This window comes from Pleurodeles waltl, chromosome 8 (assembly GCF_031143425.1).
Source record: "Pleurodeles waltl isolate 20211129_DDA chromosome 8, aPleWal1.hap1.20221129, whole genome shotgun sequence".
Taxonomy (NCBI): domain Eukaryota; kingdom Metazoa; phylum Chordata; class Amphibia; order Caudata; family Salamandridae; genus Pleurodeles; species Pleurodeles waltl.
In genome coordinates this window covers 233,002,435-233,029,465 of record NC_090447.1, presented here as the reverse complement: position 1 = coordinate 233,029,465, position 27,031 = coordinate 233,002,435, and the positions used below count along the sequence as shown (strand labels likewise).

Genomic DNA, 27,031 nt, shown 5'->3' with positions numbered 1-27,031 from the left:
AGGCCCCCCTATGCCACAAAAAAATATTTAAAAAAATACTTACCACAACTTACCTTTTCTTCCCTGGGATGGGTCCCTCCATCCTTGGGTGTCCTCCTGGGGTGGGCAAGGGTGGCAGGGGGTGTCCCTGGGGGCAGGGGAGGGCACCTCTGGGCTCATTCTGAGCCCACAGGTCCCTTAACGCCTGCCCTGACCCAGGCATTAAAGAGAGGCGCAAATGCAGGGTTTTTTGCCCCGCCCACTCCAGGGCGTGATTTTTGCCCGGGAGTATAAATACCACGCACATGCCTGGGAGTCATTTTTTAAGACAGGAACGCCTACCTTGCATCTCATTAACGCAAGGAAGGTGTTCACGCCAAAAAATGACGCTAACTCCATGAACTTTGGCGCTAGACGCGTCTAACGCCAAAGTATAAATATGGAGTTAGTTTTGCGTCGAATTTGCGTCAAAAAAAAAAATGACGCAAATTCGGCGCAAACGGAGTATAAATATGCCCCCTTGCCTCTAGCGTACCTGCATAACTGCCTTCACAGCTGTTCTCCCTTTGTGACATTTATTCTGACTTTCTCTTCCTCCTCTCTCTCTTGCTCTCAGTCAACATGGGCCCCACCATCTATAATCAAGAACTGCCTCCATTAAGCCACAGGTACATGTGGACAAGGCAGGTTGCGATCTCTGTGAGCGTGAGCATCACAAGAACTCTGCCTAGTACCCACTGTGTCATTCAAACTGTAGCATCCCCTCAAAAGATCTGCTGAGGTGCCCTTTTTGCCAACTGGAGAGCGTATTTATATTCCCATTTAGGCAGAAGATTTGCCCACACACCCACTGTGTTAAATTGAAGAGGATAATGTGCGCTTTTGCTTAAGTAACCAATATTTTCTGTAAATCAGCCCCTCCACTGGCCACTCCATGAGATGTGCCTGTTTTCATAGTGCTATGTAAAGAGCAAGGATAATACATCTAGTGAGACAGATGAAATACCAACTGTGCACAAATGCCCACTTTGCATTGTTTTTGCATTGAGACAGAACATAATGGCCCTCATTACATCCTTGGCGGTTGGTGTTAAAGCAGGGGCATCAGATGGAAAATAAACAGGCACCTCAGGGGGAGGAGGGGCACCTCAGCTGGATGAATGGATGACGCCACTGCTCCACGAGGGGGCTCAATGCCCACTGATTGGTCCTGGGGTGTGCAAAGCCACAGTCGCTCAAGTCTCTCCAGTGGGTGGTTTCCCCACTGCTTTATCCTGGGGAGTGCAAAGCCACAATCTCTCAAGTCTTTCCAGAGGGTGGTTTGCCCACTGCTTTATCCAGGGGAGAGCAAAGCCACAGTCTCTCAAGTCTCTCCAGTGGGTGGGTTGCCCACTGCTTTATCCTGGGGAGTGCTAAGCCACAGTCTCACAAGTGGATAACAGTCTCCACTGGTTATGAAGGGGCCTTTGTGCCCAGAGTGCTTCATCCTGCCAAAGACAGAGGTAGTGGATGTGAATCTCCACTGGTTCTGGAGGGGCCTTTGTGCCCAGAATGCTTCACCCTGCCAAGGACTGGGGTAGTGGATGTGAATCTCCACTGGTTCTGGAGGGGGCTTTGTGCCCAGAGTGCTTCATCCTGCCAAGGACTGAGGTAGTGGATGTCTTTCTCCACTGGTTCTGGAGAGGGCTTTGTGTCCAGAGTGCTTCATCCTACCAAGGACTGAGGTAGTGGATGTGCCTCTCCACTGGTTCTGGAGGGGGCTTTGTGCCCAGAGTGCTTCATCCTGCCAAGGACTGAGGCAGTGGATTTGAATATCCATTGGTTCTGGAGGGGGCTTTGTGCCCAGAGTGCTTCATCCTGCCAAGAACTGAGGTAATGGATGTCTTTCTCCACTGGTTCTGGAGGGGGTTTTGTGCCCAGAGTGCTTCACCCTGCTAAGGACTGAGGTAGTGGATGTGAATATCCACTGGTTCTGGAGGGGGCTTTGTGCCCAGAGTGCTTCATCCTGCCAAGGACTGAGGTAGTGGATGTGAATCTCCACTGGTTCTGGAGGTGGCTTTGTGCCCAGAGTGCTTCACATGCAGTGTGGCAGGTCCCATTCCCTCACCTTGGTGTATGTGCCACGAGATTGCCTGAGAACAGGTATCATGATACTCCATGGAGGCAGAGACACACTCTACCCTGCTGCGACTTCGCCTGCCACCTTCTGGTACAAACAGTGCTGGGAGTGATGCCTTATGTACGCTGGGCTGGGTCCAGGACATCTCCTGCAGCCTCGGATGGCTGCCCACTGAGGATGATTGCCATGTCAGCTGGTGGCACTGTCTGAGCACTTTGCGAGGCTGATGGCGGTGGTTTCAGCGGTGTCTGTGGCCGAGGTGCTGGCGGTGGTACATGTGTCTGCACCTTTTGAAGGACACAGCAGGATGTCTCCTGCTGCCTCAGATGGCTGCCCACTGGTGTTGATGCTGGGGACTGTTGGTGAGGCAGCAGACGTGCAGGTGGCGGTGCTGGTGGCAGTGCAGGTGGCGGTGTCCACCGCTGTACAGGTTGGTGTTGTGGTTGACAGAAGGGGTGACTATGATTCCTCAGCCGGAGCCTCCATGCCCTGTCCTGACCTGCTCTTCGGGTTGTGTCCCTTCCCCACCTTTGATGTCACTGCTGGTGCCTTGCCACTGTCCCATTTTGGCTTGGAGGAGCCCTTGCTTGCTGGTATGTGCGGCTTCTCCCTCCGGCATGTGGGCACATTCTTCACCTTGGCAGGTGGCGGAATGGCCTGCTCCTTGGCCTCGCTAGGTGGCACACTGGCAGCCCTGATGGATGGCGCCTGCGATGTGACTGGACTTGCTGAGACCACTGTGCTGGAGGATTTGGTGGCTGAGGTGCTGGGCTGGGACCTGGACAGCCTGGCCCTAGCGGAAGGACGGTGGTGGGGGAGGTGTAGGGAAGAGGTCAATGTTAGCCAGGAAAAGTTTCTTAGACACACTGGGACGGGAAGATCGAGGGGGTTTGTGAGTGGAGGAAGAGGTAGTAGTTGTAGGAGGTGTACGTTTGCTGAATTTGGGTGAAGGTGCATGGGCCGGAGGCTGTTGTGAGGTGGATGGATGTTGGGTGGGTGTGTGCCTGCGTTTGTGCAGTTTGGAAGGTGGGCTCACAGACACACTGGGAGGGGACACAGGGGATGTGTGAATGGTAGTGGGGTGGTGGGTGCATGTGAGCGGTGTCTGGTGATGGGCCTGCTGGTGATGGAGGTAGTGGCTGAGGGTGTAGTGCATGCAGGTGTGAGTGGAGATGAGACAGGGAGGGAGGAGGAGGACGTGGAGGAGGGGGACACAGTGGAGGCAGTGGATGTTGGTGTGTCTGCATGGGGATGGTGCTTGTGTGAGTGCTGGTGGGATGTGTGGTGCTTATGTTTGCCATGTCCACTCTTGTTTGTTGATGAGTGTGCATGCTGGTCAGATGGTGTGCTTGGGATAGGCTGAGGTACAGGGGATTGGGTCTGGGTGGAGGAAGTTGGAGGGGGGAGGCTGGATACAGGGACAATGGCTTCCATCAGTGCTAAGGCCAGAGCCTGAAATGCTCTCTGTTGGGCCACCTGCCCAGAATGAATGCCCTCCAGGTATGCATTTGTTTGCTGCAAATGCCTCTCAACACCCTGGATGGCATTCAAAATGGTAGATTGCCCAACAGTGAGGGATCTCAGGAGGTCAATATCCTCCTCAATGAGGGCAGCAGGTCTGACTGGGGCAGGGGCTGAGGTGCCTGGGGCGAAGGAGATGCCCACCCTCCTGGGTCGATGACGGACTGCTGGGAGGGCGGTACTGGTAGGGGGGGTGGCGGCTGTACCTGTTGATGCGGTGGGCACAGAGGTGCCCGTCACTGCAAGGGAGCTCCCATCAGAGGAGGAGTCGCTGTCGCTGGTGTCTGCTCCTGTCGTGGAGCTCCCCTCACCCTCCGTCCCACTGGTGCCTTCCGACTATGTTACTGCACCCTCCAGGGCCATGTGGGATGCAGCTCCCTCCTGCACTGGTGCCACTGCTCCTCTACCAGATGATGCTAATGCGCGCAAGGAAATGGTGACAAAACAAAAGGGGGGAGACAGAGGAGACACATGGTCAATGCATGCAACACCACTACCGTTGGCGGACACAACACACAGGGAGCAGCCCTGTGCACTAAGCCATGCTGGGGCAGGGGAAAAGCACATGCCCATGGGGGACTCTGCCTAGACCCATTTGATGCACAGCTGGAAGCCACAGGAGCCTGACTAGGTGTACAGGGCAAGTACCACCTTTGGGATTGGACAAGGAACGAGGCTGCAAATCAATGGATGTACCTTTGCGTGTCTGCCCTGGCCTAGGGGAACCCACAGCCCACCTCCCCCACCCAGACACCTCGTAATGCGTGCAGAGTCAGCTGAATAAGATTGTACTCACCCCCTTGTGGCTGCCCTGATGCCCTCAAGCATCCATCCAACTCCGGACATGCCACCGCCAGGATCTAGTTCATCAGGGGGGTCATGGTGCGACGGGCACCCCTTCCGCATTGGGAGGCCATCCGCAGCTGGGCCTCCGCCGTCTTCTTGCTCCAGCAGCACAGGTCCTCCCATCTTTTCCGGCAGTGAGTGCTCCGTCTATGGTAGACCCCCAGGGTCCGCACTTCCTTGGCGATGGCACGCCAAATCCCCTTCTTCTGGTGGGCGCTGACCTAGAGGAAAAGTGAAGTTATAATGGATGTTACTCTCCCGTACAGTTCTTCTCACACACCTCCCACCCTGGCCCAGACATACAAACACACACCATCCTCACATGCTGGCCTGCCCCTCGTCTCTTCCATCCACGACACTCCGTACAATCATGTGCCATCCACCATGCACACAGTTTATTCACATGTTTGTCTGGAGGACCGTACAGTTGTGTGTACTGGGGAGGACCCCATCCACCAGTTTCTCCAAATCCTCTGCAGTGAAGGCAGGGGCCTTTTCACAAGACACTGTAGCCATTGTTGCTTCCAGGCACAGGTCACAGTAGCACTTGCAGTGTAGGTCCTCTCCTGTTGAAGGACAGGTATCAAGTGAGGGAACTGATAGAAAACAGCAGTCACGTCCGCGGCGGTGCATACCGTCACTGCCGGCGTACCTCGTCATTGGCTCCTGGAACCCATACAGCCCAATGATAACCAATGCTGGATTGCGCTGCGGTCTTCAACTGCCTACCGCGACGGTGTACAACGCCATCGCAGGTACATCATTTCCCCTTGTCCCACCTTACAGGTCATGCAGCTGCCATTTCAGGGGGCCACATGGCAGGCCAAATAACTGTGTCACACCTATTTAGGCCAGGAATATGGACAGAAAAAGGCACGTAGAGAAATGTTTACGTTAGTGCTAAACAGCCTTGTGAAACCTATGTGTTGTATAACCCTCTGCTCATCGTTCTCCTCCATAGGGCACGTCCGCTGGGGCAGGTGATTAGATGGCAGCATCCTCCAGTGTACAGAGCCCTGGTGGACCTGTCGACAATGGAAGACAGACACAACATTATCACTTACAGACTTGATTGTGCAACAATCCAGGACCTGTGTGCCCAGTTGGAGCCTGACCTGATGTCAGCTATCCACCATCCCACAGGAATACCCCCTCTAGTGCATGTCCTGTCAGTACTCCATTTCCTGCCCAGTGGGTCTTTTCAAACAACAGTAGCCATGGCATCAGGAATGTCCCAGCCAATGTTCTCAAAGGTGTTGTCCAGAGTGTTATCTGCCCTGCTGACACACATGCGCAGCTACAACGTTTTCCTTCAGGTGGAGGATTTGCCCACAGTGAAAGGTGACATCTATGCCCTGGGACATATCCCCAACATCAATGGTGCCATTGATGGTACACATGTGGCATTTTTCCCCCTCCGCAGGAATGAACAGGTGCTCAGAAACCGGAAAAGCTACCATTCTATGAATGTGCAGATGGTGTGTTTGGCAGACCAGTACATCTCCCATGTGAATGCCAAGTATCCTGGCTCTGTGCATGACGCTTACATTTTGAGGAATAGCAGCATCCCTTATGTGATGGGGCAACTCCAGAGGCACCTTGTGTGGCTAATAGGTGAGCCTAAAGTCCCCACACAGTTTCATTTGCTGTCTGGGTATGGGAGATTCCCTAATGCTTGGAGGATGTCTAACTGTTGTCCCTCGATATTTGCATGTGACTCTGGTTACCCCAACCTGTCATGGCTACTGACCTCAGTGAGGAATCCCAGGACAAGGGCATGAGGCACAGGGGTGAAGTAGGAGGATAATAGAGTGCACCTTCTGCCTCCTGAAGGCCAGATTACGGTGCCTCCATCTGACAGATTGCTCCCTATACTCCTCACCAAAGAAGGTGTGCCAGATCATCGTGGCCTGCTGTATGTTGCAGAACCTGGCTTTACGACACCACAGGTAAGAGGATGGAACTGCTTCCCACATCTCATACTTTTGTAGGACCTAGCATAGGTCTGCCTTTTTCACTGGTGATTGATGGTGGCTCGGAGATGGGTTTCAAAGGTTTTTGCTTTGAGAGAGCCCATTAATTATACACTACTCTATGACCCTTCCCAAACTCATCATGGGGTTGTGGTCCGTGATGCTTACTGACCCCACCCCACTTTGGGGAGGCATTTATAATTAGTATGCAGCCATACCTGGGCTGATACTCATGCCGCCAGTGAATGGTACAAACAATTACGTTAGTGCGTGTCAAATGGGGTTGCACCTCATAACCACTAGATAAGTGTGGCCAGGGCTGCACTGAAATCAACCCTTGAGCAGGTATGATGTCTGACACAGGCACTAGGACACATGTGCACTATTGCATGTGTTAGAGAAGCTGGCTGCCTAGCTGCATGACCCTCGCATAACGCAAGGGTTAGAGTATGACACCAGCACTGAGGGTTAGACATCACAGGTAATACAGCGCCTGGTGGTGTCAGCCAGGTAAAGTTTCCTGCTCAATGTGTAATTCACACAGATAAATTAATAATCACAATACACAGCATGCAATGTGAATATTTATTTAGAAATGTTCAACATGAACATAGAGCAGGTGACACATAAACCGGAGGGGGGACCTCCGCCTTCCAAAAAAACAGCTGCCACTTAGGCCACCTTTATGCATCTCATGAAACACGTAGTGGACCAAACAGCATTGTATTGAGAACATATTGGCTCAACTGATGTTGGACTTGGTGCTGTTTGCAGGATCATCCCCACACTTTTTGCCTCCTTCCTCCTATTTTTTCTGACCAGTTCTTGTTGCCTTTAGGACTCTGGGCACTTTACCACTGCTAACCAGTGCTAAAGTGCATATGCTTTCTGTGTAAATTGTATTGGTAATTGGTTTATCCATGATTGGCATATCTGATTTACTAGTAAGTCCCTAGTAAAGTGCAGTAGAGCTGTCAAGGACTTGTAATTCAAATTCTACTAGTGGGCCTGCAGCACTGGTTGTGCCACCCACATGAGTAGCCCTGTACACATGGCTCAGACTTGCCACTGCAGTGTCTGTGTTGAGTTTTACACTGTCAATTCGACTTGGCAAGGGCACTCACTTGCCAAGTCTAAACCTTCCATTTTTATACATATAAGGCACCCCTAAGGTAGGCCCTAGGTAGCTCCATGGGCAGGGTGCAATGTATGTTGAAGGTAGGACATGTACTGGTATGTTTCACATGTCCTGACAGTGAAATACTGCCACATTCGGTTTTCACTTTTGCAAGGCCTATCTCTCTCAGAGGGTAACATGGGGGCTGCCTTATCCTTAAAGTGAAGTTTCCTTTTGAGAGCACATAGAAATATGGAGTTTGGGGGCTCTGAGCTCACAATTTAAAAATACATCTTTTAGAGAAGGTGTTTTCTAGATTGTTGGTTTGAAAATGTCACTTTTAGAAAGTAGGCATTTTCTTGCTTAGACCATTCTGTGACTCTGCCTGTTTGTGGATTCCTTGTCTGGGTCAGACTGACAGTTGGTCTGTTTGTGCATCTCCACTAGACAGTGACACAAAGGATGCTGGGGGGAAACCTGCATATCCTGATGGGCCATCTGGGCTAGGCTGGAGGGAGGAGTGGTCACTTACTCCTGAAAGGACTGTGCATGCCCTCACATAAAGCAGTCTCCAACTCCCTGGTGTGCGTCTGGAGCCAGGCCTGGGCAAGGCAGGATCCTGTGAACAACAGAGATGTTTCTTTGAAGTTCGGCAACTTCAAAGGCAGAAAAAGGTATAATTATTGGACCCAAAACACCAGATTTTAGATTACTTCAAGGATTCAAGAGGAACCTCTGCCAGATTTGCGATCGCACGCTGACCGCATCAGATGCCATGGGGGCGGGGGCGTCAGGGGGCAGAAGGGGATGCGATTCCCATTCCATCCCTGCCCAGGGGAGGGAGGTGCTTGGCCCTTGGAGAGAGTGCTAGCGCTCCTCCCTGAGGGCTCATATAAGGACGAGCCTGTCTTGTCCTTGGCACCGGGCAACCGTGGCCGAGGATGAGACCAGCTCGTCCTGGGCACCCAAGGGTTTAATGAAAACATTTGCACAGGATTATCTATACAGAGCAATATGCTGCAAACTCAATTGCAAGTCAGACAGGAAACAATAACTGTCAGATATTTTATTGCCGAGAATATCTATTATGGTTAGGGAGAACCTTGAACTGATGATTACAATAGAACAAGTCTCAAAGGCAACACAAAGCCTCAGACTTTCAAAGGCCCTGAGCCAGGGAGCTTTTTCAGCGAGCTGTTATAAATGATATAAATTATTTCCACCACTTTTGCTTGAATAGTTAATAAACCTGATAAATGCTATGATCCCAGACGCAGCGCTGACTCAGTCCATGACTGACAAACAAAAGGTCCCACCAATTGCCAGTATTATAGGCCCATTGTATTACGGAAACTGGTTGCAAATCTGCATGCCAAAGTGCTGGTGATAAGATTAGGTAAACTATTACCAGACCTGATCAAAGTCAATCAAATATGCTTTATTCTGGGAAGAAAACATTGTGATTATACACATAAAAACATACATATTATTGTTGTGACACAGAGAGGAGTTATTGCAACAATCTTATTGTCACCTGATGCTGCAAATATATTTGAAAGGGTGGGTAGGGCCTTGGTGATTAGTATTCTGGAGATGGGGTTGTGGCCTCATTTTGACCAGGACTGGGCATTCTACACCTCTTCAAATATTATTAACCCAAACATGTACGCTACCTGCTTGACTTGTCCAAGTGGAAATACAAAATGAGCAGTGCTTTGTTGATCATGTACTTTGGAGCAGCTCCATGTGGACACAACATTATCTGGCCCCTACATATCCCCAGTAGCGAAGTTCATGTTGCAAATGCTGAAAAGTGTATGCCTTAATACCCGGCACCATGGACATCCTTGCTGAATAATGTGCATTTTACTCAATGTATACATAAATAAAAAAACATTGAGTACTTTGACGCAACACTGTAGATGACATGTTTTACAAATACCAAATATCAATCTTCTAACAATTTATGGGAAACGCTGGGTTACGAAGATTATGCAAGCATCACAGAAAGGAACACAGCGGTTCCACAGGGGGGGATGTGGAGTGATTTAGGTTGATTATTATAGTTGGAAAACAATTTTGTATTCTAAACTGCAACAAAACGATTGGAACTAAAATGCTGGGAGTAGTACATCTTTAAGCTCTAGTTTTGAGACCCAATTTCCACAAAATAACCAAGATAAATTTAGAAAAAAAATGACAAGCATTTTTGTCCTAGATACATTGGTGAATTTGCTGTAAGCATATTAAAAATCACGCTCAAGTCCTTGAGATGTTTCTTCCTTTTCCTACTAAAAACTACATTTAGGTTTGGTCCTCTGTAACTCTAATTATACTTCATCATTTTTGGTGTTTGAAGTTTGTGGCAAGACATTAGTGATGATCAATCATCTCGCTGAAATGGAACTGGCCTAGAGGTGCTGATAGTTTAATTTCTGGTATTTTATAATAGTGGAATGTGACAAATTGTTGTTTGTCATGTCCAGAGTAGAGCTATAGCAGCAATCAATTAATATAGCTGCTGTCACTTAAAGGTTTTATTATGTTAATCACTTTGAGCATTGATTAGGTATCAGTACAAGAGACATTTCATACAGAAGCAAATGCTGTGAATTGGATAAGTGCCTTTATTCACAAACAGTTTTCTCATGTAATTAATTGTTTGAACATGATTAGAATCTCCCTTTAAAAATCATGATCTGTACCTAAATGGGCCAGAGAAAACACAAACTTCATCCATGCTTTCAATCCAGTAGCAGATATCTGCCATCATGGGCATTCACAGACATTTTTTTCAGGAAGGGGCATGATTTTAATGTCATGGAGGACCCACCCCAAACTGCCGTGATCCGTCTGACACAGTCTGCGGCATCCCAGATTGTTTTTTGTGGGGGCCATGGCTGTACTAGTGCAGGCAGTATAACACTACAGCGGCCATAGTGTTATGCAGCACTTTGAGCATGGACACCGGGATGTACCTAAATCAAGGGGGGGCAAGTGCCCCACCTTGCCCTTCCTGCAGACGTCCATGCCTGCATTACATCTGCGGGTCACATAATAAAAAGTATTCTTTACCTGTACCCACTGTTGAGTTGTTCCAAAGATGTCTCATCATGGAAGATCTGGATTAGGGGAAGATGTATGGTGGTAAGCATTGTTAGGACCATCAACTGTGTGTGATTAAAAGGTATCAGAGTATTCAGCATGTTAGAATCAGCACATTTCTCAAGTACTTTACAATGTGAGCTCTCATCTTGGAGTGACCAAAGCAATATATTCCAATAGGTAAAGTACATAATGATGTGGATATGGAAAATTATACTTGCCTTTTACAATGTACATGTTCTACAAGCTCAGTACGCGCAGCAACAGTTGGTCACTCACTTTGAACCATCTTTTCTAAGTTCCTTTTTTACAAGTTTGTTTCTATATGTTTTAGCTTATTTGTTTGTGTACCCATTCTAGGTTTACTATGGCCCTGCCATTCTAGATTTGGATGACTCCCTGGGATATTCCAGAGGCATGTTTCACTTTAAGAAGCACCTAAATGACCTGGTATTCCCGCTGTCCTTTTTTTAAATGTATTCTTCATGTAAATCTGACAACAAGAATGTCTATTTGAAGATGATAGTGGTAGGTATGCATTATTTTAATCTTCACGGTTTTGTACTCCAAACCAGTACCTTGCTGGGTTAGCATTCCCTTAGATTAACCAATGTAGGAAAGAGCATGCATCAAGAAAACCATCAAGAAGCGTGGGGGGTTGGTGAATCATATTTTAATAGCTTCCATAAATTGATGTCAAGTGTTTAGTATGGCCAATATCTAATTATATCACACCCAAGAGAGTCCCAGTCGTCCCTCAATGCTAGGGTAGTTTGGTGAAATGGTGCATCTTTAATGGGCAAAAGTATTTCTTGCCATCTTTGTATGTACCACTCCAAAAGAAATATCGGAGAATCTTTTTGGTATTTTCTGTGTTTCTAAATATTCTCCTGTGTGGTTGTTATGGGCTAATTACAGTACATGAGATTTTAATGCGCTAATTTGTTACAATTTTGGTCTATAAATAACATGAATAAATTTTTCTTCAATCTAGGGAGGGTTTCTCCAGTGTTGTTCTACTGTTCGTACTAATAAAGCGGGTTAGGAATTCTATAAATCCAAGTAAAACATGATCCATCATCGTAGAGGTGTAACTGTTGGGGCTCAGACTAGGACATGCCCTTCGTTTTTCTCCTTATATTATCTTGTCTAGTCTTAGCACAACATGCACTCCAGCATCGTTTCCAAAGGCATGCTCCAGTTTTAGTCTTTGGACCCCAACCAAAAAGTATGGAAAGAAACAGAAATGTCTGTGCTTAACACTTTTGCATAGAGATGTCTCTATAAAATCTTGAGACTAATGAGTATAATACATACAAGTGATGAACATGTTTCTGCCACCCATGTTCACAGGTTCCACTTATTCGTTCATCCTACTGAAGCCAATAGAATTCTTACCAAATCTATCAGCAAACACCTGTGATCTGTCCATGGGGCCAAAACTCCCCCACAGATGCACGTTATGTGTATGGTTAAGGAGGTCAATGAGAGCATCAATACTATTAATTTCACCTAGAATTTTCAACATGGCATTACACCAGTACACCAGCTTGTCCTTGTTTAACTCAGAGCGTTTCACATGGTGTTTGCATGAAACTCACAGTTAACGCCTCTTCTATCAGGATCAAAAGGTATATGATAGCAACGTTATTGCACGTTGTTGAAAGTGAGCTCTGCAGCAGTTCGTGATCCTGTCCAGAAGTACTTGTGAGAAAGACCAACTCACATTGAAGAATCTCAGAAATTCGGGGTCCCATCTGTATCAATATGTGGAATGAACACCCCAATAATATATCAAATTTGAACATTGATAGTTTGAGGCTGCCAGGTTTTATGCATGCTTACCCAAGTTCAGTAGATTGACAGATACTGCTCACAAAGAATGGGAATGGGTGGTCATCTTTTTCAACTTCTAAAATTTACTTTTGACTCAAGTTGATGCACTGCTATTATAAATGCCCCTGCAATTGTGTATATTTTCCAATTAGCTTCTTGTTTGGTTGGTTGATTCTAGTGCTGTCTAGCTGGATGTCATTACTGATGGCAGTTCGATTAGGGTGGATCACCTGGTAGACATACAGAGTGCTTCCAGTTTGGTTGCAGGCAGGAATGATCATCTAGGACAGTTAGTGCAGGGGTCTTTCATATTCTCTTAGCCACCAGTTATAGGGGCAAATGTGCAGCCACTCTAATCCAGTCCATTGTAAACTAGAAATCTACAAAAAACCAAATTCAGATGAGGAGACATGCTTAGGCCCCTTGGAATATGATCGAAGGATCATTAAAGTTTGTGAGAGCACCCCTCTCTGAGTTTATTTCCAGAAAGAAACCCATAATTGTTCATTTGAGGAGGACTTGTGTTGAGTCTCAGTTCTGAATGTACATGATTATATCAAAAAACACTGTGTAGACAGTGATTCAGACTATGGGACTGGTGCAATCTCTTAGTAACTGAAGGAAGATAGTCAGGATAGCCATGACCGACCTCTTCCATTCATAAGAAATCATCTGCTACGGAGGGAAAAGGGAGGACTATTACTGAGGGTGAGGCCTTTAGTGCTGTGTTGTCCATGTAGAAATTGAATGTGAGTGGAAGGTGTAATGTTTTTATTACTTTAACTGTGTTTTGATTTGTTCTTTACAAACATCTCAGATATTTATTATGATGGCTGATGCCTTCTCAGCCAACTGGTACCAAGATGAGCATAGATTATCCTAATTGATTCTTGTCTACCATTGCATGCCATTCTATCTGGAAAGTGCAGAAGCTGTGCCAAGGCTCAGATGCAGCCTCTGTCTTCAGTTGTCCTGCAGTTTGAGTACCTAAACCTTCAACAGACTTTAATAGATGCCTACAATGCATATTTTATGGGTCCCTGTATGTAATCCCTTTTGAAGAGTTATCTTAAATTGTATCCCATTTGCTCCTTTTATCAATGGTGAATATTTAATGTAATACCTTCATTTATAACATCTTCAATAGTTTTTATTTAACCATGTCTGGGTCTGATGTTCTTTGTGGAGTAACCTTTTTATATCGATGTCCTATTTGCAATTTGAATGACAGAAATATAGGTTGAACATTGCCTGGTTTCCTTTCCTGTCCATTTCCTCACTCTTGGCATTTGAACTTCCAAAAGAAGACGAGATGCGTAATATTTCATAAGTGATCAAAACTTGTCTGAATTTTGAACTGTTCACTCCAGCATGCATGACACAGTTTATCACAACTCTCACACTTAACTCTAACTTGTGTGATTAGCGCATTTCTCCTAAAAGTTTATATACCAAACCATTCAAGTTATTATCAGGCTCACCCTTAACACAAGAATGGCAGACCCAAAGATCATTGCAAATTACAACATGATTGCAAACTTTCACGCTCTCAGCCATAGGCTGTAAAGTACAAAATCAAATTCTACCTAATCAGGATTCAGACACTAAAGAGCTGTGCAAAACTAGAGAGGACATTCTCATGGCTGTGGATGATATTTCCAGTCAGCTTTGTTTCTACCATGCCTCTCACCAGCATATGATACAATTTTCCATACAATACCTTTGAAGTAGTTCCAGTAATAAACAGGATTACGTGGCCAATCTTAGATTGGATATGCCACTTCCTCAGTCAATGCAACCAACAAATATGATTTAGGCTTGCAGTTGCATCACATTGATGGCTACCATATGACTTAAACATGCACCACCACACGTTTGTCCTAAATTTACTTGGACACACTTGGAAATGTATGTCAATAACACCCAGATACACATCAGTGTGGCACAGACAGAAATGAAATCCTAATCTTCCAAAACAATAAATACCCTCGCATCCAAGAACATTTCTTGCATGTGAATAGAGACCAGATTGGTATTCTGATGTTTGTTGGTACAGATGCAAACACCATTCCCTTTCAATTGCACCCATGTTGGGAAACCCACTATCTAAATATTAAGGCAAGTAAAGTGGTTCTGTTTCTACATGTCATGTTCAGCTCTAATCAATACAGCAGTGAATGGCATACATTTGACTCTATACCTGCTTCACAATTCCCTGCCTTTAATAAGCTTCACCAATTGAGTGGCATTGAGAAGATCCTAGATATTGGCACATGTGAACGATGCAAAACAGTACATGCAGGAATTTTATCAAAAACTGATCAAAACAAAGCATCCGACTGTAGAACCATGCAGCATGAGTGTGCCCAAACCTTTAAATTCATGAACATGTAAAGTCAGTATTGAAATCACTTTGCTGACAGAGGAGAGGGTTACATTCAACATGATCTATATTGTACACAAAACATAGGAGGAAAATGGCCCAGGTACATGCAGAATCCTGTCTCCATCTAAATCCGAACCAGGAATCTCTGTTCAGCTATTTCACATCGGATCACACTACAAACATTGTCAAGCAAACACAGCAGCTGTTCCCTATGATTTTAATGCTCAAAACTTTGAAATGCCCTGAAACCAGAGTTGAGGGTAAGACCCAACTACATGAATACAGGAAACTCCTACAATATCAATGATTCAGACTAGCAATTCACTAAACCGCAGGCCTGATTGTGGTGATTTAGGATTATTGGATGGAATGCATGGCCTATAAATGACTGGACAACTTGATCTTGCTCAAGTCTGTACTTTATTTTAAAGTATACAGAATCAGAGGTATTCATGAGCTGACCAAAAATGATATAAAATATCCAAATAGATGAAATGAATAAATACACTTTAATGCTTTGACTTGATGTTTTTTTTTTTTTTTTTTACTTCTGAGTACCAAAATCGATATTAAAGTAATGAACTAAGAATTCTTAACTGACATTTGGGTGTTGCGGAAGCTTCGTAGAGATAGTAAAAGCTCAGTATTATCTTCCTTCTCTGCACTGCCATCATTCAATCCAACTGCCATGCAGAATATATGAAGGTACTTTTCTGATCTTAAAATTACATCCCTTAACTGGGCATCACAGAACATTTTGTTTCAGGTGTAACATTTGACTTTGATGGTGTCGTTGATTGACACATCTTGAATAAGTAGCAATGCTGGGTAGATTTGAGTAAGAGGTCTGTGGGATATTTATGCCTCAATTACAGGTCTGCATACTAAGTGGGTTATTTATCACAACCAATCAATATTACACCTGGGGATTAGTGGCATACCGACACTGAAGCCCCCTCTGCAAAGAACTAGGAGGGGTCCCCCTCCAGACTGACTCAGGACAGGTGCTGTACTGAGGGGGCCCGCTCACTACTAGGTCTGCAAGAGCCTTTGTTACATTGCTGCTGGAGATTGTTATTTACCAGTGCAATAAATAACACCAATGATTAGTTTCCCCTTGGTAATGCTGCATGACATGTAGATTTTGGCCACTTACATCATCAAAGTCTGCATGTCCTGGTTTTTACTAGACATCTATATCCAGTAAATTTCTGTATATTTGACCCGCTGAAATTTATCATGGGAAAAATCAGACTGACTGTCAATTCTCATATTCCTGATACTCATGCAAGCAGATATTTGCCTGGATGTTAGGAAAATGAGGTAATTTAGGCCTTACAGTTCATAAATAGGTGTTTAATTTTGGATCTATTGAACTTGATTAGGCTCCATAGCATCCATTATTCAATAGCATTAGATCAGCCATCTCAGGTCTGTTATGGGTTTTTCTTGTTTATTATGCATATATATATATGCCTGCTTCATCATCTAGTGTGACTAGGTTGTGGTCCACAGTGATTTTCAGGAGGAGAGTGACAATTATTGAAGAGAAAAGGCTGATAAAACAAGACATGGTTGGAGCTGAATATGATGATCCTCAGTTTTATTCATTAAGAATTTGAAGCTGGATGTCATGGCCAACTGTTTCAAAAGCTAGGGTAATCTCCTAAAATTCTTACAGACATGACTTGTCTTAATGGGCTACTTCAAGGACATTAGCCTGTAAATTGGGAAGGGTAATTCGATTGGAGGGTGATACAACACATTGCTATTGTCATGTTGAATTCTGAGGGTGTCAATCGATGTAATATTAAGAAATGGCCTTGGAGGAAAAGGAATACATCTGAAAATGTTTTTTTCTGGTCTATTTTGTATATGTGTTCTATGAAGGCTTTTATAGTCTACAATCACATGATTGCTTAAAGTTTAACAGCAAGATTTACAATTGGCAGATGTAACAATACACTTCTCATTGCTCGAATAGTGGCAGCTAGGCACCATTTTCTGTACCACCTGTGCTAACCACACTGTTCAAAGCAAACGTTGCCCATCTCTGAAGACCAGCTACCAAATGGTCTGACATTAGAAACATTTCTTCATAATAGAGAGGCAACAAAGATACAAAGTCTACTGCTTTTGAAAGATTTGGGATTTTGGACATGGTTGGCTTGCCAAACATGGCATGCAAGATTTAATTATTGATTCTCTAAACCTGGCTGTTAATTAATGCGGGTTACCTGACATTTGTGCTGTGACCTGAGATTTTTAATATATTTTTACCTTTTGGAGAGTAATCTGGATACCAGTGTTTGATCAATATTGATTGACAAGACTGGTGCCATATGTTGTCTTTTTCTTCACATATTGCCCTGGGGAAGTCTGTGGAAGGGCAAAACACGTTGGCTGTCCTTGTACACTCTGATGAAGAATATGCTTAAAAAGACAAAGTTTTTATACACTTTTTATCTTTGTTGCCTCTCTACTATCAAGAAACACTTCCCATCTCTTTTGATGAGAATTTAGTTCATTGTAAGAATCATCAGTAGATAGACATACTGAATTTCTGGAGGTTATCCTATATACGTGTAAAAATTAACTTTCTGAAGTAATACTGGAAAGAAGCCTGTGAACCTACCAAGTACATGCATATATATGTTTTGAAACCAAATGGATATGTATACAAAACAATATAACCTTAACCCTCTTGCATGGTCAAATTATAGGCCCATCTCACTTTTACCTACACAGAAATAGGTTAAATCAACAACACTGGGATATTCATCCATCACAATCAGGATTCAAGGCTGGTTACAGGGCTGAGTCGACCCTTATCGGTGTTACAGAATATCTTTGAGACCAAGTGGACTCAGGTAGCACTCCAGCACTGATTTTTTCAGATCTCAGTGCAGCATTTAATTTTGCGAAACACTCCACTCTGCTCTGTAGGCTAGAAGGAATGGGTATTCTGGGCAGAACCTTGCTGTGGCACACTTATTTCCTGTCTAATGTACCTTTCAGGTACACTCACACCAATGCATATACAAACCACATCACCTAGCCTCTGGAGTGCTGCAAGGTTCTACCCTTAGCCCACTGCTGTTTGGTCCATATGTGAGGCCTCTTGCCTAGACTGTAGAATACCATGGACTTATAATTTTTTCCTATGTCAATGACATCCAAATTGTGGTATCCTAAAGATAACCGCAACACAGAAGTCTGTAATATGTGTCTTTTCCAAGTCTTAGCATGGATGAACACCTGTTCACTGAAACTTTAGGGGGACAAGACAGACGACCTGCTTGTGGGCAATCATCTCCACCTCTGAGGTCTTTATCTTTGGCCTGCAAACATGGGTTTGTCCCACTCTCCAGCTCAGGTTGTTAAAAGACTGGCAGTGTTGCTAGATGACAAACTGCAACACTCTGTTACCAGTAAACAAGGTGGCATCCCTTTGCTTAGGCATCCATAAATGGCTGAGGAAGATCTTTGCATGTATTCTGGCTCCTGCTCAATAGACTGTGTCCCAGGCTCTGGTGGCTTCCAGGCTGGACTATGGCAACATATTACATCTGGGTGCTGCAAAAGTCTTATGAAAACAGCATCAAGTAGTCCAAAATGCGGCAGCCCACTTACTTCTTCATCAACTCAGATTTACTTCTTCAGCCAGCCTACTACACACTTTACAATGGCTTTCCATTAAGCTGCAAGTCCACTTCAAGACTCTTTTGTACATGTACAAGTGCTTTGCCAACACAGGGACTGTGTATTTGAGACAGTTGGTGGCTGGGTACTAGCCATACCGTGCACTTCGATCTAGCCATCAGGATCTGGCAGGATCAGAAAGTTTGTCAGGGTGGCCGTGAATTTGTGTTTCTTGGTGGTAAGCTTTGGAACGATTAGCCTCATTCACTGAGAGCCTGTAAATTGTGGTCAGGTTTTTGTAAGCAGCTGAAAACATGGCTGTTTCCATCTTCCCTCTTATTGGTAAGGTTATGGCTTGAACGTCCCAGACTTAGAAGGAGGCTAGCACTGTGAAACATTTTAACTAGTCATGCGCTTTATAAGTCAAAAGAGAATAACATATGTATATGACAAATATTGACTTTTAGAAATCTTTGATTTGCATAACATTTTTTATCGCCCATATATCTACATTTTGCCTCTAACCTGTCTGATATAATAAAATAAATGCATGAGTTGTTAGATATTTCTACTAATGTCAGTTTTTACTCCACGTCAGTTCAGTTTCTGCAATGTGAATAACATGTTAACACATACCTATGTGTTTCTCTTGTTTAGGAATGGAAAACGTATTGAAGAGAGTGAGAAATATGCACTGAGAGCAAGTAACACTGAATTAACAATCAAACAGATAATAAGTAGTGATGGTGGTTCATATGCTTGTAGAGCTACAAACGTAGCAGGTTTTGAAGAAAGGGAGATATTTCTCCAAGTGTTTGGTAAGTTCTATTGATATTAATATTTCTATTTGCTAAAATGCAACATGTTCATCTTTGCTGTAATTTGTGAAAAAGAATGTCTACACAATTACATTTCCAAAATTCAAAGTATTATTTACAGAATTGTACCATGACAGAACAGTTACAGTGGCATGAATGTGGTGCCCAAGCTGATAGATATCTCATAATAATTGTGGAGAAGTAGAAAAAACCCAATATTTTCTGGAGGCATCAGTCTGAACAGTATAGAAAGTATGTGTATTTATTGAAAGACAATAGAAGTTTAAAGAAATTTGTAGGCCGAGAGTGGGAGTTGGTAGGTATTAATTTCTAAGATATAAATGCAATAGATTACATGATGTTTTCCAAAGTTTGTTGTGAAACAAGATAGATAGACACTGAGAGGCACTTCTTACAGTGGGTTCATAGTAACTCATTCTTTCTCTCTCTTCACCACTAGGGTAAGAAAGTTAATGCACTATACCACAACTGTGAGGTGCATTTTTAGTTTGAATAGGTTTGGTTGGTGAAGTGGGGAGTGGTATTAAATACAAATGCTTGGGCAAATAGTTCCATATATGTCTAACCTGAAATCAGCCTTAAGAGGCAATAAACCTGTTCATAACATTTCTTACATTAACAGAGTTTTGCAATATTGAACTGTAGAATACATCAATACATTAGAGGACTGGTACAAAGCCACAGTTCAGAGTTGTGGCTTTTTATATAACAATCAAAAATAATAAGAGAGGGGCTTCTCTACCAAGGGGACAGAGCACCTGTAAAGACTATAGCAAAGAGAGATCCCCTTGAAGGTCAAGTACCTCATAGTTAAATAACAACCAACATCAAACACTCACCTTTCTCACAACAACCTTAACACCTTCTCTGGGTGAAGGGCAAACACAACTTGGTACCACAAAAATGTCAAGGTGTGAAGAACTTTTAATGTCACAAAAGTGTATTAATATAATACATCTACTTCATTAAAACAAATTAAACACATTTCTCAACGTCTATTCACTTATTGCAATACACATGAGAATGCGGTGCACTTTAAACACAGTTAAAATGAATTATGGAAAATACATAAAGACCTTCAAAAGGGAGAAATGTACACAACCAGAGATAGGCCTTTTTGTCCTCATCATGCAGTCAGTCAGTCAAAACACACATTTATTTAGACTTTAGTCTTTTAAAACAAAACTCTTGATACATCATCTCAATTAAGATCAAAGGTTAAAATGAGCAATGGTTCTAATAAAACACCATTAAGACCACAATTCAGCCAGTCATTTATACTCCTACTTATACTAAAACTACACAGAATTAAGTGATTAATTACAATATAATTTCATCTGTAAACATGTATCTGCAGACAATTAAAAAAAAACACCCCATAGAACATGTTACATTCAGAAATTCTCATTTCTACAAGTAATTGATCTCTTGCCTCCTATTCTTGGTATTATACTTTATAAAAACAGGTTGTAGTTACAATTTTCATTGATCTAGGAACCACAGGCAGTCCACGAGTGTGTGCATTAGATCTCCCTTCCTGTTGAGACTACATTTACAGATTCTCTCTTCAGCTAACAGAGTTTTATGCATCTTAGATATCAGAACTTGGTTCACCCCCACATCTGAATCTCAAAAGGCTTTGAGGCATCTGTACATTTGGGAGTTTCTCCAGGTAGGGAAAGGTCTCATCTTCCATCCATGACATCATCAAGTGTGAATCAGATTTCCTATTCATTCAATATCCTCCTCTCTAGAGACCTGTTTGACTATTCTCCTAAGTTCAGCCTTATTTACCCCATCTGACCGGTTCCATCTGCAGTGTTTCTTTTAAATTTCCTAAAGCAAGCAAGAATTCTCCCTCTAACCCCTTTAGCCCAAGTTAGTTCACTTTGTAATAATTACCTTTTACATAACAGGGACATTTTTAAGGCTCTCCTCGCAGTCTATTTGTATCCAAAATGTTATCATGTCTGAAAGTGCTAAATAAGACCAACCTACCAGGCCTGTTTCCACTCTATCTGCCTGCACCATTGTAGACTTGGGAGAGTGAGCCATTTGTAAAGCACCTTATTATTTTTTCAACATTCCAGCTTTTTTGCCACTGATGCCGACTACCTCGGCGCCATACTGAAAGTGAGGTCTTGTTATACCCTGGGAGGCTGCCAACACAGGTCGCAAGGAGGGCCCCCCATAGCGATTATCACATTTCTTCAGATCCCCCAGTGCCTTAGCTTGTGTAGAGGCTAAGTGACCTTCCATCGTAGGTCATGGGAAAATCACATCCCTAAATATATATATTTCCTATCTATCTCAATTTCGACTGTATTCATTGTCCACCCCAGCCGTATCCTCTTCTTTCCTATTGGAACTACTTTGGCCTTTTCCATGTTAATTTTTCATTTTTTTCATTTAACAGTACTCAGAAAATGTGTCTAATTTTCCATGGAGACCGATTTCTGTCATGTCAAAAACTACTAGGTCACCCGCATAGAAGAGACAGCTGACATGCATACCATCCATTTTAGGGCTAAAATTATGTGTTTGGCTAAGTACTTTTGGGAGGTCAGCCAAGGCTCAACACCAACTTAAACCATTTCTAATGTTTATCCTATTAGAGAGCGATCCCCAAGATTGAATTCTACCTGTGCCCAGTTATCCCTATGAAGTTATTGAAGATTTAGCAGGAGATCATGGGAAATGCCAAGAGTATTTAATACTCCCTATAGCAAAACCCGGTCCACTGAATCGAATGTGGAGCTGAAATCAACAAAGTGGCAGAACAAACCTCCACACTGTTGCATTGACTTCTTGGCAATGGCCCATAAACTAAAACAATAATCGACTGTTGTGTGGCCCTCCTTGAAACCTTCTTGAAACCTTCTTGCTCTTGAGGGATGATTGTATTAGATTCTGCCCAGTTCCTCAGCATCCCCAAAAGGATTTTTGAGAACACCTCCCCACTTCCATCTAACAAATGTATTTGTATTCCTGAGTGTGAGTACTCACTGTTCTTATAAATAGGTTTAATTGTTGTCCCCTTCCAACTATCAGGAAATTTGCCTGACAGAAGGATTTTCTGAAAAAGGAAATGAAACAAACTAGTCCACCAGACTATATTAGACTTTATTATTACTGCTGGTAGATTATCATGGCACACAGCCCTTGCAAGTTTTAACATTTCAATTGTTTTCTTAATTGTTGACAGTGGGACCCCTCCTTTGGTTTCTCCTTTACAAGACAACTTATTGGGTGGTGGATGGGAGTAACATCTTTATTATGTCTCCTCTAAAAATTACTTGCAGGCCTCCTCTCCCACCAAACCCGTCAGTTTCCCCTAGGCTCTTCCGATTCCGCTCTGCACCAACCTCCAAAACATATTTATATTTTTAGACTCTATTGTCTCAATCATTACATCCCAGCATTTTGCTCTAGATTCCTTCTTCATGCTGGCCACCAGATTTATACATTTTTTCCTTAGGCTATGCAGACACAGCATATCCATTTTATTTTTATGAAGTCTCATATATCTTTCAAGCTTCCTTATTTTTCATTTTACAAATCTACATTCATTATCAAACCATTTGTTCTTATATTACTGCACAAAACTCATTTAGTCCTGTGTTTCACTTAAGAACGTCAATTCATTTTTTAAACATGCAGCAACCTCTTTTAGTATTCCCTGGTACCATGGCAGAACGTCAGAGGGTACCTCTCCAGGTTCAAACTTCCCATATGTATGCTGGAAGCCTTTCAATTAGCTTAGATACTTCTCAGCGATCCTTGTTCTTAAGCATTTTGAATATCTGATCTTTAAAGGGAGGACCTTTGTCTGCATTGGGACAATTCCCAGTTTGAGGATTGTGCTTAGGGGGTAATGAGTACTCCCCTCCATTTGTAATACCTCAAATTCCCTAACTAAATTAAAGGTCCATTTTTGCACAAACACATGATCTATTGGGCAATTTTGGTTACTGTACTTGAATGTTTTCCTTGCAGGAATATCTGCTAACATCCTAACATTTAAGGTCACAAACACATTTGATGTAAGAAAATATAACAATGCTACACCTCTTCCAGTAGCCTCCTTTGTTGACGAGCTAGCCCTTCTGATATTAAAATCAGCTAACAACCCCTCATACCTTTTGTCTACCATCTTGGAAGGCAATTTAAAGTTGAAATGCCCCATTAGGATTAGCAGGTGTTGGGGATACAGCTCACTTATACTCATCACATCTTCTTTAAACAATTTCATACATCATGCAGGATGCAGAACATTTAAATCCTATAATTGCAAGTACCTCTCTGTCCATCAGATGTATTTAACTTTCAATTATGCCACTGCATACTTCAGGAAGGGGCCAGAGGTCACGGGTTGTGCCCAGTCCCTATGTGGTCTGGGCACAGTCCCTCAGAGTGATTTCTCTAGAGTTGCAATTTTCAGGCTTATTGAACAAAAACGTCTGTGCACAGCCACAGACTCTGCTTAATTGCCCTAGAAGTATATAAAAAAGAGGTGCGAGGAAGAAGGCTAAGCACAACTGCTTCGGTATTTGAGCTAGGCATGAGCAGTGGCCTCTAATGAATTCACATTTTGGAGAAAGAAAGAATTATGGTAATTTTTAATAAAAACAAGGATTTTCATATAAAATAATAACACAATAAAACTCCCAAAACAATTTAAACAAAATAGAAAATTCAAAAATATCAAAATGATTAAAATTGCATAAGAAAAAAACAGAGAGATCAGTTGTTACATTTCTACAATGGGAAGAACCAAATTAACCCCTTAGCTGCTGGGCCTTTTCCCCCCAGTGCTGAGCCCTTTTTTGGCTATTTGGGGTAGTTCGCGCTTAGGGCTTCATAACGTTTTGTCCACATAAGCTAACCACGCCAAATTTGCGTCCTTTTTTCCAACATCCTAGGGATCCTAATGGTACCCAGAGTTGGTGGTTTCCCCTGGAGGAGACTAAGAAAATAGCCAAAATACTGTGAAAATTTAGTTTTTTCCAAAAAAATTGGAAAAAAGGGCTGCCGAAGAAGGCTTGTGGTTTTTTCCCTGAAAATGCCATCAACAAAGGGTTTCTGGTGCTGAAATCACTATCTTCCCACCTTTCAGGAATGGGCAGACTTGAATCAGAAAACCACATTTTTCAACACAAATTTGGCATTTTACTGGGACATACCCCATTTCTACTATATTTGGTGCTTTCAGCCTCCTTCCAGTTAGTGACAGGAATGGGTGTGAAACCAATGCTGGATCCCGGAATGCTAAACATTTCTGAAAACTAGACAAAATTCTGAATTCAGCAAGGGGTCATTTGTGTAGATCCTACAAGGTTTTCCTACAGAAAATAACAGCTGAAATAAAAAAATATTGAAATTGAGCTGAAAACAACAGCCATTTTCCTTTATGTTTTACTCTGTAACTTTTTCCTGCGATGTCAGATTTCTGAAAGCAATATACCGTTTTGTCTGCTGGACTCTTCTGGTTGCGGGGATATAAAGGGCTTGTAGGTTCATCAAGAACCCTAGGTACCCAGAGCCAATAAATGAGATGCACCCTGCAGTTGGTTTTCATTCTATACTGGGTATACAGCAATTAATTTGCTGAAATATGAAGAGTGAAAAAGAGGTATCAAGAAAACCTTTGCATTTACAAAATGGGATCAAGATAAGGTTTTGAGGAGCAGTGGTGATTTGCACATCGCTGAATTCCGAGGTGCCCATACTAGCATGTGAATTGCAGGGCATTTCTCAAATAGACGTCTTTTTTACACACTCTCTTATATTTGGAAGGAAAAAATGTAGAGAAAGATAAGGGGCAATAACACTTGTTTTGCTATTCTATGTTCCCCCAAGTCTCCCGATAAAAATGATACCTCACTTGTGTGGGTAGGCCTAGTGCCCGCGACAGGAAATGCCCCAAAACACAACATGGACACATCCTATTTTTTTTATAGGAAACACAGCTGTTTTTTCCAAAGTGCCTACCTGTAGATTTTGGCCTCTAGCTCAGCCAGCACATAGGGAAACCTACCAAACCTGTGCATTTCTGAAAACTAGAGACCTAGGGGAATCCAAGGAGGGGTGACCTGCGGGGCTCGGACCAGGTTCTGTTTCCCAGAATCCTTTGCAAACCTCAAAAAGTGGCTAAAAAAACAAGTTTTCCTAACATTTCGGTGACAGAAAGTTCTGGAATCTGAGAGGATCCTCAAATTTCCTTCCACCCGGCGTTCCCCCAAGTCTCCCGATAAAAATGATACCTCACTTGTGTGGGTAGGCCTAGCGCCCGCGACAGGAAACGCCCCAAAGCGCAACGTGGACACATCCAATTTTTTTTAAGAAAACAGAGGTGTTTTTTGCGAAGTGCCTACCTGTAGATTTTGGCCTCTAGCTCAGCCGGCACCTAGGGAAACCTACCAAACCTGTGCATTTCTGAAAACTAGAGACCTAGGGGAATCCAAGGAGGGGTGACTTGCGGGGCTCGGACCAGGTTCTGTTACCCAGAATCCTTTGCAAACCTCAAAAAGTGGCTAAAAAAACAAGTTTTCCTCACATTTCGGTGACAGAAAGTTCTGGAATCTGAGAGGAGCCACAAATTTCCTTCTACCCGGCGTTCCCCCAAGTCTCCCGATAAAAATGATACCTCACTTGTGTGGGTAGGCCTAGCGCCCGCGACAGGAAATGCCCCAAAACAGAACGTGGACACATCAGATTTTTTCATAGAAAACAGTGCCTACCTGTGGATTTTGGCCTCTAGCTCAGCCGGCACCTGGGGAAACCTAGCAAACCAGCACATTTTTGAAAAACTAAAAACCCAGGGGAATACAAGATGAGGTGACTTGTGGGGCTCGGACCAGGTTCTGTTACCCAGAATCCTTTGCAAACTTCAAAATGTGGCTAAAATAACACGTTTTCCTCACATTTCGGTGACAGAAAGTTCTGGAATCTGAGAGGAGCCACAAATTTCCTTCCACCCAGCGTTCCCCCAAGTCTCCCGATAAATATGATACCTCACTTGTGTGGTTAGGCCTGGTGCCTGCGACAGGAATAGATCACACAACGGTCAATGTTGGTCCTTACGTGAGGCACCTGTTGACCCTGGGGTGATCCATTCCTGACACAGGCACTAGGTGTAGGCACTCAAGTGGGGTAGTGTTTTTATCAGGACAGGTGAGGAGTCACTGGGTGGTAGGAATGTTGTGGATCCCAGCATATTCCTGTAGTTTGTGTGACAGAAATGCAAGAAAAATAGAGTTTTTTTTCAACATTTCAGCTTTGCAGGGTATTCTGGGTAAGAAAACTTTGGGGAATCCACACAAGTCACACCTCTGTGGACTCCCCTGAATGTCTAGTTTCCAGAAATGTTTGGGTTTAGTGTGTTTCTCTATATGGCCGCCGAATCCAGGACCAAAAACACAGGTGCCTGCCTTACAAAACCAGTTTGTTTTGCCATAGACAATTTTGATGTCTCCACAATATGATTTGGGTGGTGGAATTTGGGGCTGAACTAAATTGGTGAGCTCCCAAGAGAGCACTCTCTCTCTGCTTGCCGCCGCATTCACCTGCTGTCTGGGTTGGCCTAACCCACTATTACCCAGTTGCACGAACAGCTTGCGAAGGGACAGCAGGACTGTCCTCATCACCTCCCTCATAATGTACTGGAAG

At 43.5% G+C, this 27,031-nt stretch overlaps 1 protein-coding gene across 5 annotated transcripts in view; it reads left to right on the top strand.

The window, feature by feature from the left end:
- Nucleotides 1-27,031, top strand: part of NCAM2 (neural cell adhesion molecule 2) — a 1,466,086-nt gene that overhangs the window by 825,135 nt on the left and 613,920 nt on the right. For all 5 annotated transcript variants that reach the window (XM_069204093.1, XM_069204094.1, XM_069204098.1 and 2 more), the window contains exon 7: nt 19,182-19,342. In XM_069204093.1, the coding sequence (XP_069060194.1) occupies nt 19,182-19,342 (161 nt within the window). The remainder of the gene's footprint in view (nt 1-19,181; nt 19,343-27,031) is intronic.